Raw genomic sequence first — 15,695 nt, 5'->3', positions numbered from 1 at the left:
TTTAGGTTTCTATTTCCATGGGAATGTTCATGGAAATGTCTTCAGAAAGACACTCAACACTGATGGGGTTGTAGATATACCCTTTGTTGACTCGTGTTGAGATGTCTACCTAATAGAAGCTCCGAGTAGTGTGGTCCCATGCATCAAGATATGGTGTTATCTTAAGATACCTAGGCAGAAGGCAGGGCAGGGTGGCACCTCACTAACTCATTCAGAGAGTCATGAGCTTTCTTAGGTGACAGCCTACTTTGTCAGATGCTAGGGATGGACTTGTAGAGAGCAGGGGAACTAAACAGAAAGATGCCCAGTGAGCATTATTTAGATGTCATTTCTGTTAACAACTTCATTCATCATGTCAGAAAGGAGCAAGACTGTCACAGCTGGGCACAATTTACTGTCAGTGCCATACATGGTGCCATTTTGGCATCACCTACTCCTTCAGTAAAGGAACAAAACTCAAGCTTTGCGAGGTCAAAGAACATATTCAAGCCCCAATGAGGGAGAGCCATGTTCTAGGAACCCAGTAGCCATCATTAGAGTCCTGCCAGACCATATTTTGAAGATCTGTACAATCCACAGTGAGCAGCGCTCCCTTTCATCCTCTCACTGGGGAGATCATTACTATGTGGGAAGGAATGGCACCCCTTCTTCCTCCCCAGTTTGACCCTGTAGTGCAAGAGAAGTAGAAGTAGGGTGCTTGCACCCAAAAGCTTGTAAGAACAACTTTTCCAACTATTCAGTTGGTCTAATAAAAGATATAACATTTACTCAAGTAATCTTGCCTGCCTATGTCCTTAGACCAACACAGCTATAACTGGCAACCTTGGAAGAAAGAGAAGCAGATCAGGGAACTGCACGAGCCTGTTTGTTCTGCAAGGGACCAGTAATAAGTATATTTAAGAGACAAGGAAGTTAAATAGATATTCCACCCTAAAGTCAAAGTCCAGCTTGAAGTCCAGAGGGGAGATTCCCAAAGAGTTTAGACAGTTCCCACCAAGGGGCACAAAGCAAGAGATGCATTTAAGGCCCAGCAACCTAACACCAAACAAGTGAAGTCTCCTCTTTGAAAAGGAGCAATCTCTGCAGAGCTGGCAGAGGTGACCGGCTAGAGCCAAGCTCTACTATGGATCTCAGCTGGTATCAAGAACAGCAACAAAAGCATCAGTTAGAGCAGGTATCCAGCAGGCTCCCTCCTGCTGCAGTTTAAATTGGTGCCAAGTGCCCTTGCCTTTGGGAGCTACAATGGGTTCCCTATGGCCACACCTGGAACTGCACTCAGAAATGTGAGTCTGTAGGTCTTACAGCAGGCCTCTGCATCACAATAGTTACTGAATTCCACACAAATTAATCCACATTCAGGGACATTATTCAGTTTGCAAAGTCAAGCCCTGAAAAGGTAGGAAATGCCAGAAGAGAGGTTGCTTATTATCCAACCTTCACTCAGCCCCCCTTGTGCATATGGATTCTGAGACAGTGCTGAGTTGCATAAGCAGACACGTGCTTTTTTCTTTACCACAGGACCTCTGCCTTTGTCGGGGCACAGAGTGGACTGTGATCTCTTAATGAGCAACAATTCCATATTTTTTTTTATCCTCTTTGTTCGAACTGTGACCTTAGGCCTTTATTGCGCAGCATTCAAACTCTGCTCTGAAAACAGTATTGTTCATTTCCTCCTGGGCATCTTGTGGGGCTCAGCACTCAAGTATCAGAGTGCTTAACAAATGCAAATCACTTTGCCTTCACCAAACCTCTCTGCTGAGACAAGGGCTTGCTATTATCCCTGCGGCAGAGATGAGAAACTAAGGCACAAAGAAATGAAGGACAAAAGGATCTGCTAATTGTGGTTGCCCGATAGGAGACGCCTAGGATCTGATCTTTTAGAGCACTTAGCATTATGTTGCCTTGTCTGTATTCAAGGAAGTCAGTCAGCGTCTAACTGACTTCAGTTCCAGCTATGAGTGCCGGGCATTTCTGTGACTGAAACACCAGGCTCTCAAATGCGGCACTCAGCAAATGAACACACAATTATTAGTGCCTAGTGCTGAAATGTTCTCTGTGTGTGATGTGCCCAGAGCCACATAGGAGCTCTGTGGCAGCGGCCTGGATAGAAATCTGTTCTTCAGGGCATTGCGCCCAACCGTCTTAACTATGTCAGTCCTTTTCCTTCCAAATTCTGCAGAAAATGATACTGGAGTTCCACTGACAATAGCCTCCCAACCCTCTCTGGTTTTCAGAGCACCATCCGACCTGGGCTCTGACTGAGGCAGGCATCCTGTGGAAAATAAGCGTATGATCATGTAATTAAGAACCACTTTATAATACACATGTAGACTAGAAAGTATGCTGAATGAAGCTTGCGCAGCTAGAGGTTGATACAGGATCTTGAGAGCTGGATATTATACATATGGGCGGCTGAACTGATATTGGGACTGGAGGGATGAAATTCATTTAGGGGTGGGAGACAGAGTTAGTTGCTGGCTGAACTAGAGCCAAAAATTGCCCATCATAACCTAGGAGACTGGACAGTACTAATTTTCAAGCCCATACAGGGGAGAGAGAGGACAAAAAAAGGGAAGGAGAAATTCTCATGGCAGTAGAGGGAGGGAGAAGGCACTATCATGCCTTTTGGGGCTTGACTCCTGATTTTTTGACTGATGACACCATCAGTCTAAAGCCTTGATCCCCTGCAGTAGGTGCTGCTTTGCCCTGGACACAGCCCCAAGCAAACAGTACCAACCAGCAGGGAGATTTGAATAAATATGGCAATTTCTTTGGCATGAGTGTGATCTCCCTAAAGCCAGCCACTGCAGTCCTTGGGCACTTGAAGTCAGGCCCCTTGTCGGTCAGGCCTGCAGAGTTAAAAACGTTGTACTCCCATGACCCTGCAAAGGAACACTTGGAGAAGCCCAGATTGGCCCTGGGGCTCAGAAATGCCTTCTTTATCTGCCACTGGGGTTGGGGAAATAAAGAAAAAATGAAGGAGATTGGTGGGAAGTGAGTTTGCCCTTAAGAATAGATCAAGGGTGAGAGGAAACAACATTTAGAAGTGGAAGGGCAGAGCTGAGCAAAAGACTGGAATTATGTGCGTTTAGGGGATGGGTAGGAGGTGGCTGGAAGTGGATTTCTGGCCTGAGCGTGACTGTGATGTATGAGTGTAGCTATTTTTGTATTCAAGCTATGAATCTGTGTATAGCTGTGCTGTGCTAGCTTGTGCCATGTATGAGTATTGTGTGTGTGTGATGTATTGCAATGCGAGTTTGCAGTGACTGTGTTGTGAGCCTAAGCAGTGTATTTGTGATGAGTACGAGTTGTAAGTGAGCATGTGTGTCACGATGAGTGCATGCTGGGTGGTGTATTTGGGAGGAAGGTGTTGAAGAGTGGTGGGTTCCTGTAGCGTGTCTCTGTGGTGTATCTGAGATAAATGTGGGTTGTTTGTTTACGGTGAATGTGCATCGTGTGCATGTGCAGTGTATGCATAATGAGGCTGCAGTGAAGGCGTGCTGTGTGAATGTGAAATATATCTGTGAGGAGTCTCTGTTGTAAATTTGCAGTGTGTCTTGTGAGCCTCTGTGTGAAAATGGAGACTGTGTGTGCAGTGTGCAGGCATCCTATGTGTGTGTGTGTGTGTGTGTGTGTGTGTGTGTGTAAGTGCATGTGTGGCATTCGTGCAGGCTTGCAGGCCACGGCATCCAGAAATACTTCAGTGTGCGTACTGTCCCTGGGTGGACTGAGGGGGCCGCTCTGGCTGTTATGAAACCAGCGTGCCCCGACAGGGTAGTTCATGTCCCATCGTGGGAGGAGCAAAAATGATAAACAAGGCACGGGGAAAAGGAAGAGCAGACAGAGTGGGTTTAATATTCAGCTTCCCAGCATGCCCTAGTGGATTAGTTCAGTATCTCAACCCAGCTCTGCTTTAATTCTTATGCAAGGGGCTTCTCCAGCAGGGACAGCCCGTCCTGGCCGGCCAAACGCCAGACGTGGAGCACTGATTAACAAAGGGCGTCTCACCACCAGGCCTGCATGGCACAGGACGGGAGATGGCATAACTCATAGCTCAGGAGGAAGAATGTTTTGCTCAGATAATGCTCCTTTTGGATTATCAGGTCAGGGGAAGCACCATGTATCCAGGGCCAAAAAGACAGTTTTCCTTAAACCCCCAGGGGATAACTGTTCTTCTGGCATCATTTAGTACCCACTGAGGTGTTGGGGCTTAAAGCCCATTTTATGGAAATGGGAGGCTCCTTCCTAGTTGCTCCTGCAGCCATATTGAGGGCAAGCAAAACTTGGAGGCATCCGAACCCCAAGCCTCCAGGCATGGGCCTGCACGTAGGATGCCTGCCAAAAGACATTGGAAATATCTGAAGCCCCCGGTGGGAGTGGTGGATGTTTGCTGGTTGTAGGGCCACTTATGGTTCTGGACTGACTCATGGATTCGAACTTGATTTGACGATTTAGCTTGGAACACGAAAAAAAAAAATTCAAGTCCTGCAACAGAAACATGTCCCCTATGGCCCCCTGGCAACTCCAGGCCTAACCTGGGATTATTGAACTTCTCTCTCCAGGGGTCTGCACTTGGAGGCCATTCAGAAGCTGGTGCAAAAGGCAGCTGCCAGCTTGTATTGTGCTGTCAGTCATAGACGACATAGAGCACCTGTTCTCGAGAAGCTGTAATAGCATGAATGATGTGTGCCCCCAGTGGCCGGGGGGGGGTGTACAGCGGCACTGGCAGCAGCGGGAGCGTGGTGGTGGTGGCAGGACCACGGCGGCAGCAAGAAGTGAGCTCCTGCAGATGCCACCAGCACTGTCAGCGGCAGGGAGAGGAGGGGGCCAGCTCCAACCAGGGGTCAGCAACCACCTGCAGACACCACCGGGGCGGCAGCAACCAGCAGCAATCACTGACCACCCACAAACGCCACTGGCAGTGTTGGTGGCAGGGGGTGGCAAATGGCAACCGCCCGCAGGTGCCACCGACAGTGTCTGTGGCGCCTTTTCATAGGGGGTGCACAACCACACTCAGGGGGTGCACATGCACCCATGTGCACCCCCTACACGTCGCCACTGTGTAATAACTTCTTGTTTGCTTCTGGATGCTATTGAGAAGGTTGATTTTTATCTGTAAATCCCAATCTGGTTAAAATGCTGGGACTCATTTCCTCTCTTTTTCCAGAGCAGTGGAGGTGTTTAGGTAACAGTCCCTGGACTGGGATATCTGGAGACAATTTGGCTCACTGTAGATAAGGCACGGTTACCTTCTTAGGGGCTCCGTTACCCCAGTGACGTATAAGTACCCAAACAGATCTTCAGGATACAGTAGTAGGTTAATCCCTTCACCAAGATTTATGACTGAAGTGAAAGTAGGGAGCTATTCTGGGATGTGTGCATGCTTCATGAATATTCATGGATTGTTTATTACTTTAGACTTATGTGCACACATTGAGAGTTTGTTGAGTAAACTTACAGCAACCAGAGACTGAGGAACCCAGGACTCTGCCCCCAACCTGCTGTGTGACCTTGGTCAAGTCATAGAATCATAGAAAATGAGGGTTGGAAGGAACCTCGGAGGTCATCTAGTCCAACACCTTGCTCAAAGCAGGACCATACCCAACTAAATCATCCCAGTCAAGGCTTTGTTTAGCAGGGTCTTAAAAACCTCCAAGGATAAAGTTTCCACAATCTTCCTGGGTAACCTGCTCCTGTGTTTTACATTAGCCTAAACTCACAGCAACCTGAGACTGAAGTCACATCATTCCACTTAGCAACATGCCCTACTTTCCCCTTCAAGTCTGATACAGGTGTAGTAGCCACTCCCTTGCAAAGTCATTTCACATCTCTGAGCTTCTCTTTCCCTCTCTCACCCTTTCTCTGTCTTCTCTGTTTAGGCTAAAAACTTTTTGGAGAGGGGACTACTGTCTCTTATTACAGTGCCTGGTACAGGGGGCTGTGATACTCGTTGGGGCCTGTAGATGTTACCATAATCTGACCCACCAGCCAATCAAAGCAAATCTCCAAGTCCGAAAAATCGTGTGGAAGTCATGGATCATTCATACTTATTTAAAGTTACATATATAGAGCTTCAATGGGACCATTTGAATGCAGCAGCAGAGGAGAGGTGGGAACCATGCAACTTCCCCCTTGCTCCTCACAACTCTCCCCATACGCCCACCCCTTTGGTGCAGAAGCTGTAGTTACCATAGAAGAGCAATGTCCTAACAGCTTTACCAACACACTGCAGTCAGGGATCGATTGCGGAACTGGCCCACGGCTGTAAGACTTGCTTTATTAAGTTACAGGCCAGCAACAAAATCACCCTGCTGGCTCATTTTAGTGTCCAGCATGTGACAGCTATTCAAGCCCACCATTCACCTCCAGGATGGATTTTGTCTCACAACAGAGCACACGCAAGTCCTGGCACTCCAATTAGCAATATGCCCTACCTCCCCCTCCAGGTCTGACACAGGTGTAGTAGCCACTCCCTTGCAGGAGGTTTTCCTTAAATGTAACCTGCCTGCCTTCTGCCAACCTGCAAGCCAGTCCTTCATTACCTAATGTTCTGGGGCTATATGAGAATATTGGTGGTTAGGCTAATGTAGAAGTCCAAGGGGGAATATGAAGTGACGCAGTAATTGGAATGACATGACTATAAAACTAGTGGTTTTTCCGTTTTACTTCCTTGCAGTGGTGATGCGTAAGGGGCACACGTGCACCCCCTGAGAGCGCTGGTGCACCCCCTGACAGGCAGCATTCCCAGACAGGGTAGGCAGGTGAAAGCGCTGGTGCCCCCTGCCCCAAGAGTGCCGGCTGGGGAGTGGAGGCACCAGGAGAAGCAATTCCTGCAGTCCCCCCACGGCTGATCGTGCTCACCCAGAAGTGTCAGTGGTATGCCCAGAAGTGCCAGCGGCACGCCACCTACCACTTGCAGGTCAGCAGGATCGGCTGGGGGGGGTTGTGACCCCCCCCAATCACTGACTGGCTGCTGGGGGAGGCAAGTGCCCCCCCGACTCAGAAGGCACCAGTCACCCATGCTTCCTTGGGCTCCTCTTCAGAGGGGAAGCACTGACCTGAGGGACTTGGTTGTCTCTCCTTAGAGAAGAAATCCATGGGCTTAACCGCCTTCTCAGACTTTCCTGAGAAGAGTCAAAGTTTAAGTGCAAATATCAAGGGCTGGATTCAGAGCCCTGCTGTCTTCAATAGGCTTCAGATTCAGCCCAGCCATTTTTGTTTTTAAGGTTACTTTGACTTTGTGACTCTTGAGTGCTGCTTTTATGCAGTTGATCCATGACAGCACAGAAAAGAATGCTGAAACTGGTTTACATTCACTGGCTTTTGATGGTTCAAGTCCTATACAATTTGCCCCAGGCCTACAAACATGCGCAGATCAGCTGAAGTATTTTCTGTGCTAGTCAAGTCTTCAAGTGCTGCTCCTGGACCTGTGACCAGAACAGAAACATTTTGATGCCAGAGGAGGATAGTTATTAGTTAGCCATGTTAGTCTCGTCTAGTTAGTGTTAGTTAGCAGGCAAAGCAGGATGGCACCTTAGAGACTAACTCATTCAGAGAGGCATGAGCTTTTACAGGCTACAGCCTGTACATCATCTGATGAAGTAGGCTCTAGCCTACACAAGCTCATTCCTCTCTAAACAAGTTAGTCTAAGGGACCAACTTTTTTGGCAGGCTTGCCACAAATTAGTCCCACCCCCTCCTTGAGTGCCATTTCAGTCCCTTTCCCTTAGCTGATCTGACACTGCTCTCTGCTCCCTGCCCTTTCTGCCATTGTGTTGCCTGTCCCATCCCCAGTCTCCTGTATACAAAGGCTGCCCGTGCCACAGGTTGGCCACCCCTGAGTTAGTCTATAAGGTGCCCTCCTGCCCCACCTTCATTTTGATGTCAGATTGCAGCCCTGACATACAGTATTTCCTGCTGTGCCAGCCTTAGCCTCCTCCCCACACCTCTGCTAGTCCACCTCAATCCTGCCCTGCCGCAGCACCCCCTGCTATCTCAGTGCATCCATGGATGTGCTGTATTCTCAGTTGTTCTATGTTTTCTCAGATAGTCTATATTTTCCCAAGCAGGAAGCAACTGTAACCACCTGAAACCTGAGATCCTGCTCCTGCCTTTGTTTTAAGGTAATTTGCATCATCACAGATCCTCACAGGAGGTGAAAGGCTCCATACCAACTATGAACTGACTGCCCAGAGGAGTTTTCCATCTATTGACTCCTCGGTGAAATCCTATGAAATATGAACTTTAATTTCTACCCAGGAGAAGGTTTAGTCTTTTCTCCAATGCCAGATGAAGGGTGTTTGTGCCCAAAAGCTTGCAATTAAAGAATTTTTTTTTGCAAAAATGTTGTTGGTCCAGTAAAAGATATCACCTCTGCCACAAGTCCTGATTGCCTTTCCTCTAGACCAATACAGCTACCTGGATACCTGATACATGGAACTTATTGAATTTTAGCCAATTTTTAAAATGAAATCTTCATATTTTCCCAAGCAGGAAGCAACTGTGACCACCTGAAACCTGAGATCCTGCTCCTGGCCTTTGCTTCAAGGTAATTTGCATCATCACAGATCCTCACAGGAGGTGAAAGGCTCCATACCAGCTATGAACTGACTGCCCAGAGTTTTCCATCTATTGACTCCTCTGTGAAATCCTATGAAATATGAACTTTCATTTCTACCCAGGAGGACTTTTGCAATCTTTTCTCCAATGCCTAATGAAGGGTGTTTGTGCCCAAAAGCTTGCAATTAAAGATTTTTTTTTGCAAAAATCCTGTTGCTCTAATAAAAGATATCATATCTACTATGAGTCCTGATAGCCTATCTTCTCAGATACAACCCGCCCTTTGGTCCCTAGGTGGCGCTCATAGGACAGATAATAGACCAGGCCCTCTCATTACAGGCTTGCAAGCAGACCTCACTGTAGTTTTTCTCCCTTCAGAAGGTAATTTCTCCTGGGAGGGTGGGAGCAGAAGCTCAAGTTAAGAGTGATTTCTGCTTTCACCATCTTGTGGCTTCATGACCAAGGACAGAGTATTATGGTGGAATGGAGAGAGCAAGAAACCAACCCATTGCTGCAACTAACATGCCAATAGTAGAAGCCAAGCTAGAACCTTCACCCCAGCTTGTGCTTCCCTCCTCCTCTGCGTCTTCTGGTTTCCAGTTCCTCATGGATGTTTTTAGAGACGCCCACAGGCACTGGGAGTCACACCACAGAGCGCTGGGTCTAGGGTTTCCTTCCTGACCTTATCCTTCCTCACTTGTCTGAGCAGCGTCACCAACACCAATTGGAGCCCGTCACAGTCTGACCCAGACCTGCCCCAGGCCTGACCGATCAAATAAACTCCCTGGTTCCAGATTCCTCCCCAGCTTCATCCCTGCCCCCATCCCAGTTCACAACAGTCTGTCCCAGACTCACAGATTTAGTGCACAGTTGGCACCCTCTGGGCTTTTCCGACGCTGTTGCTATTATTGGCGCTCCATTAGGGCCCAATTCTGCTTTACTGAAGCCAGTGGCAAAGCGCCCACTGACTTCCACAGGAGCAGACACAGCCTCTTACTGGCTTCTGATGATAGGTTTGTTCATTCCATGGCTACTAAAACCACAGCCTCCCAGTATTTTGCATGGGTAAGCTTATGTGAGAGCTCAGCACCCCCTGCTGTGAAAACACATGTGCAGGTAAAGACCTGCACTGAATGGGCCTGCCATTTCACTGGGCAGAGATTAGGGGGTGTGATCACTGCATTTCAATCCTCTCCTAGGCATAACCAACTCAGAGGCCAATTGAAATATAATAGATTTGATGCTAAGCATTAAAAAAAAATTGTTCTCATTTTGCAGAAATCTTTGCAGCTTCTGATTTCCTTGGGAAATATTTTGGGTCACAATTTCCCTCAAAGCATGTTGTTTAGCAGGTTTTTGGTAAATTGAAAAAAATGTTGATGAGCTATAGGAGGGAGTGATTTGGATATTGTGTCCTAGCAGATCCCTAGATCAATCTTCCTTGGGTAACGCTGTGATGAGGCTGTGTGTAGTCTGCTCTGAATATCCCAGGTACCACACCTCAGACAAAACTCTTTGTGAGGCACTGAGTATGTTTATAGCGCGAATGGGTGTGATGTGAATCTGTGGTGTGTATGTCTGTGGTGGATATATGTGTGCTTTGAGTGTGTAGCATGTATCTTTGTCATGTTGTTTCTGTATTTGAGAAGGGACTGTGTGCTCTGTCAATAGGAGCATTTCACCAGGACACTGGTGCACTGTACTTGCAAAGCATTCCTGTGGACATAGCTACATGGGCACAGCAGTGCTGGCACACTAAAACCACAAGCAAGGCAAGCTATTCCAGTAGAAACACAGCTTTGCCAGTATACCTCCATCCACAGTAGGGGCTCCCGCTAGCACAGGGAGCATGCCTTTCTTATTCCTGGCCAAAACAGCTGAGGTCCTTTACATGCCACCAGAAAGTGAGGCTTCCAGAAAAACAACTAATTATGAGGGCTGCCAACATTGTGTGACCAGAACAAGGTCCAAACACTCTTGGCTTTCAGAGATTCATAGTCACCCTGCCCAAAGGTTTTGTGAACTGGTCCAAGAGTTTCCTCATAAGGAAAAGGATGACTCAGTTTCCTTGGCCCCATCACAGGCCAGACCATGGGAGCTCTGTCTATTTATCAGGCCATGAAGTTCCTGTGAACTCATTTTTATGGACTTTAGAATCCCAGAGCTAGGGCTGTCTTGCAGCAGTGAGACATGGGGGTTCAGAGCTCATGTCCCTGTGACCTCTGTAGGAAGAGTGCTCCATAGGACATCTCTAGCTCTTGGGATTGCCAAGAGAAACTGAAAATGTGACCAGAGTACAGCAACAAGGCTCCAAAGGGAGAAAAGAAATAAAACAAACCCCCAAATGATTTTTTTTCTTTCTAAATCTCATAATTTGAACCTCATCTCTCTATTTCTTCAGGCCTGAGTCATCATTTTGAAGTGCTAGGGGTCGGCAATGCTGGTGTAGCGAGTTGTGTGTTGCTGTTTGCCCCAGTGTAGCCCTCTGCACACATCTGCCTCTCTGTCTTTCCATTTGCACTGCATTGTGCATTTGCATTGCATTTTATAGGTACACCTGTATAGGAGCATAGTGACATTTTCCTAACTGTATATTTGTACATGCTCCTGTGCCTCTATCCTAGCTCTGTATATGTATACAGGTATAGCCTGGTGCAAATGTGCAAACCAACCTGGTGGCATCTCCATACCTGTGCATTCAGATTACAGAGCTTTGTTCACATCTAGGGGTATGTGCCTAGCACCACATTTGCATGTGCAGCTCCTTGCATACTTCCTTATTTCTGTGTATGCAGAATCTTCAGTGTGCCCACATGTCTACACACGAAGTCACAGAGCAAAGCCTAAGTCTGCACAGTTAATACCTTTTCTCCGGTGTACACTGCTAAACAGCCTCTCTTCCCTGTGCCCACATCCCCTATCTGAATACATGTCCTAGATTTCTGTGTCCTCACACAAGAGTCCTTCCTTCTCGGTCCATTTGTTGTTTCCAGTACAGTGCCCCAGTGACAGGCACCAGCATCTGAAAACTGTAATAAAAACCAGGTCAATACTGGCCTTCATTTATGCCCTCAAGGGATAAAAAAATAAAATGAAGACTTCATTAATTAGCAGCTGGGAGGGGACGATGGGAGAGAGGGGGGAGGTAGGGGCAGAGACATATATATGGATCAACAACTGAGACTGCGTGTCAAGCCAGCGATGAGAAAAACCATGGGGCACAGTGATCTGTGTACTGCTACACACATGTACTAATGTGTCTTTCCAATCAGACATATGGACGCCTCAGTACCAACATAGTTAGGGGGAGATGAAGAACCCCTTACACCTTTCTTCCTCCTCCTCTTGCTCTGGTGCAGCTCTCACCAACCCTCTTCTTACCTGCTTTCCCTTTCTTCTCCCCTCCTCTGCTCCCAACTTCTCTCCCTTCCTCTTCCTTATTCCCTCACCCCTTGTTCCCTCTCTTCTCATTCACTTCCTCCTTCTCCTACTCCTGCTTTGCATCTCCTATTCTTATTCCCTCCTTTACTTTCCATTCTTCCTTCCCTTCTCTCTGGCCTTCATCTCTTGTAGTATTCACAAAATAATGCCATGAGGCATGTGGATTTGGCTTCTGTTTCGTTGCAGGTGCTTCAGGAGATGGGGTAAGACATCATTCCCTCATGTAGGAGGGGCTGTGGTCCCATGCAGTTCAGTTGTTCAGAAGCAAAAGCAGCTTTTTGAGCAATCTGATTTTTTTTTTAATCTACAGTTGTGGAGGATCATCCCCACCACCTCTGTTTCCTGGAGGAAAAGAACCTCCATGCTCCCCTTTTGGTTACACCTCACCCTAACTGGCAGCAAATGCACTCGCTTATTACAACTCTGGCTCAAGCTTTCTCTCTCTCCCCAAATTTTATTCACACACTTTTGGGCATGTATTTGCAGCTGTTAATAAAAACTATAACTAGATAATTGCAGTAACCCCCCCATATTAAGAATATCTGTTAGGTACTTGATATTTAGAGTCCTTGGTCAGGCAAAACTCTCAGTGACTTCCATGAGAATTTTACCAGAGCAGAGACTAAGCTAAACTGAAGTATAATGACTCCAAGACTCAACAGTGAGAAGAGGAACATACATGCTTAGGGGCTAGGAAACTTTAGTGACTGTTTAGACCCTCATAATTACGAAGGGGAGCATTTTCCTGGCTTAAATAAATAAATAATTTCTGCACCAGCATAAATAAATCACTGGGTGGTAGGAGTGAAATGACTTCCAAGGCAAAACCGCCTTTAAGCCTTGCCTTCACAACAAATAAAAAGTGCATGCTTAACCTGCTAGTCAGTTTAGTTAACCTGAGTTAGTGAGTTAACTCAGGCTAACTAATTTGAGGTCAAATACCAGTAAAAACAAGGCAGCTTGTAGTTTCTACATGAGGTAGGTGATCAAATTAAGAACTAATTTATTAAAATGATTGACTTCCTTGCCTTTGCTAGGAGTTTACATCAAGTTAGTTAACCTACGTACAGATTACAGAAAACACCGGTGCTAACTCCGGATTGCACCTTCCCATGGTAGTGTAGTCAAGGCCTCAAGACAGTTTGTTCACTCACTCTTCTAATCTTATTCCTGCTCAAGTCACTGCCAAAACTCCTGTTGTCCTTCAGAGGAGCAGGACTGGCCTCCAGATGGGGACAGCTGACACTTCATTTACAACATTTCCTAAAGCAAACAGCATGGAGCAATACTTTATGGTTGGCTGTATCTCCACCCCACCCCTTTCAAATGCAACTTGTCTTCTTGCACTGCAAACTCTTTGGGGCAGGGGCTATCTTTGTATGGGTCTTCTCAGAGGATAATATAATATAGTCCTGAACCTGACTGGAAAGTCTGAGCAGTTCAGAAATATAAATGCCAGAGGATAGCAATAATAACCAGTCACTACACACCACGGCAGCCCTGGGGTCTCTCTCTTGTTTGCAGACCTCCCCCTGGGATATTATACTTTATTAAAAATAAATAGTTACAAATTCAATTTTACAGCTGATGATGGAGGGAGGATGGAGGTGGTGGAAGGAACTTGTAGCAGAACAGCTGCCCTGGCAGGCTGGTTGTCTGTCCTTTGGGGGCTGCCCCCAGTCCTGCACACACCCAGGGCTCTGTCTTTTCTATAGATGCCTCTGGAGAGAGGCAGGAATAGCTTTAAAAAAAGGACCATGGAATGGGTACGTGGACTCAGCCTGCCTCTGGGGGTGATGGATGCCAAGAACCAGAGAAAGAGAAAGAGTGAGAGAGAGTAACAGGGTTCTTGTCTCCTGGTCTGGCATTTTAAATGGAAGAATATGGATTTTGGTTCTTGATTTGTTTTATATACAAAAGAAGTCATGTGCAACAAGCAATAAACATGCAAATAAACCCCACCCCGGATCCTTTCTGCCCTCCCTCAGTGAGCCTCAAACTCTTCTGTCCACGACAATTTGGTTGGCATTTATAACCTACATTCCCGCTGGCAACAATCTTGGCCCTTTTGGTGCCTATTAGCATTCCCCATGCTCACAAATGAACGGAAAGTCTGTCACTCCCTCAGCTGCAGAGACAAATGTTTTAGGTCCAAGTCTGTCTTCTCCTGTTTCCAGCCCTGCACACAGGTAGGGTTTGTGGAGGGCATACCCTCAACGATAGCTCTCTAGGTAAAGGTTTGCAACACACACACTGCTTTCCCACCTTCTTGCACAAAGCCTGTCCCAGGGTGGGTGGTACCCACTGGAGTGGTGAGCACATCAGAGCAGCTCTGTACCTGTATATGCTCAAGGGCTGAGAGGCAGTCAAAGGAGGCTTTCTGGGGACTTTTCCAACTAAGCACTGATGCAGAAGAGAGAAGGAGATGGTGGGTGAAAGATGTGGGATGGAAAGGCAGAAGGAGTTAGATGGCCGACTCTCTGCGGTATGAGATGGCGTCTAAGGGAATGGTAACCTGTAGCCGTTCCAGATCCAAATGGCTACCAAATTCCATCATCTGGATGACTCCTCCATCCTCCTTGGTGCTTCCTCCTAACCCTGCCCCCACTTCCACCTCATCATCATCCTCGTCTTCCTCTTGGCTGACAAGGGCCAACTCATTCTCATAGCAGAAGGCACTAGGAGGTGGGGGAGAAGGTAAGATGGTGATCTTGCTCTCCTGCAGCTCCCGGGCTGAGCAGCAAGGGGTACCGGCTACCTCATAGGTCTTGTGGAAGCGTGAATAGTCCACCTTATAGTGGTTTTTCTCCTCAAAAACCACAGGCTCAAAACGATGGCCCCAGAGGATCTCACTGGCCAGGTAGGAGCTGCGAGCCTGGGTGGTCATGGCTGTGGCCTCCACCATCCCCTCCAGGATGACAACAATCTCAAAGTCCTCTGACTCCAGCTCCTCCTTCCCAATTCCATAGAGTGGGCTCTCCTCATCAATCTCATGGACGATGATAATGGGGGACACCAAGAATATGCGGTCAAGGCCTACATCATAACCCACGTTGAGGTCCCGCTGGTCCAGTGGTAGGTACTCACCTTCCTCTGTCATGTAGGGCTTGATCAGCTGGGCTCGGACATGGGCCTCTACAATGTGGCTCCTCCGCAAGTTTCCCACTCGCCACATGAGGCACAGTTTGCCATCGCGCACAGAGATAACAGCATGGTGACTGAAAAGGAGGGTCTGGGCTCGTTTCTTGGGCCGTGCCATCTTGGCCATGATGGTGCCAATCATGAAAGAGTCGATGACACATCCCACAATGGATTGGATCACTACTGCCATGATGGCCATTGGGCACTCCTCAGTCACACAGCGAAAGCCGTACCCAATGGTGGTCTGTGTCTCCACTGAGAAAAGGAAGGCTCCTAAGAAGCCATTGACATGCATGATGCACGGCTTTAGACTGGTGGGGCCACCTCCCGCGCTAGGGGCATCCAGGTCCCCATGGAAGAAAGCAATGCACCAGAAGAGGAAGCCAAAGAATAGCCAGGAAACCAAGAAGGTCGCTGAGAAAATCATAAGCATGTAGCGCCAGCGTGTGTCTACACATGTGGTGAAGATGTCGGCCATGTAGCGCTGGGACTTGTTGCTCAAGTTGGCAAAATAGACGTTGCACTGGCCATTCTTCTTCACAAAGCGATTGCGG

At 47.5% G+C, this 15,695-nt stretch overlaps 1 protein-coding gene across 1 annotated transcript in view; it reads right to left on the bottom strand.

Annotated features, from left to right (window-relative positions):
* Window positions 1–14,386: 14,386 nt before the first annotated feature.
* The window catches only part of KCNJ4 (potassium voltage-gated channel subfamily J member 4), a 3,158-nt gene continuing 1,849 nt past the window's right edge, over window positions 14,387–15,695 (bottom strand). The window contains 1 exon segment of the mRNA XM_006029874.2: window positions 14,387–15,695. This exon segment is cut by the window's right edge and continues 12 nt beyond it. Within this exon segment, the coding sequence (XP_006029936.2) occupies window positions 14,465–15,695 (1,231 nt within the window). The 3' untranslated portion in view covers window positions 14,387–14,464.

Source organism: Alligator sinensis, unplaced genomic scaffold (genome assembly GCF_000455745.1).
Source record: "Alligator sinensis unplaced genomic scaffold, ASM45574v1 scaffold215_2, whole genome shotgun sequence".
In the NCBI taxonomy this organism is placed as follows: Eukaryota; Metazoa; Chordata; order Crocodylia; family Alligatoridae; genus Alligator; species Alligator sinensis.
The sequence above is the reverse complement of the archived record's forward strand: the minus strand, read 5'-3'. Positions and strand labels throughout refer to the sequence as shown.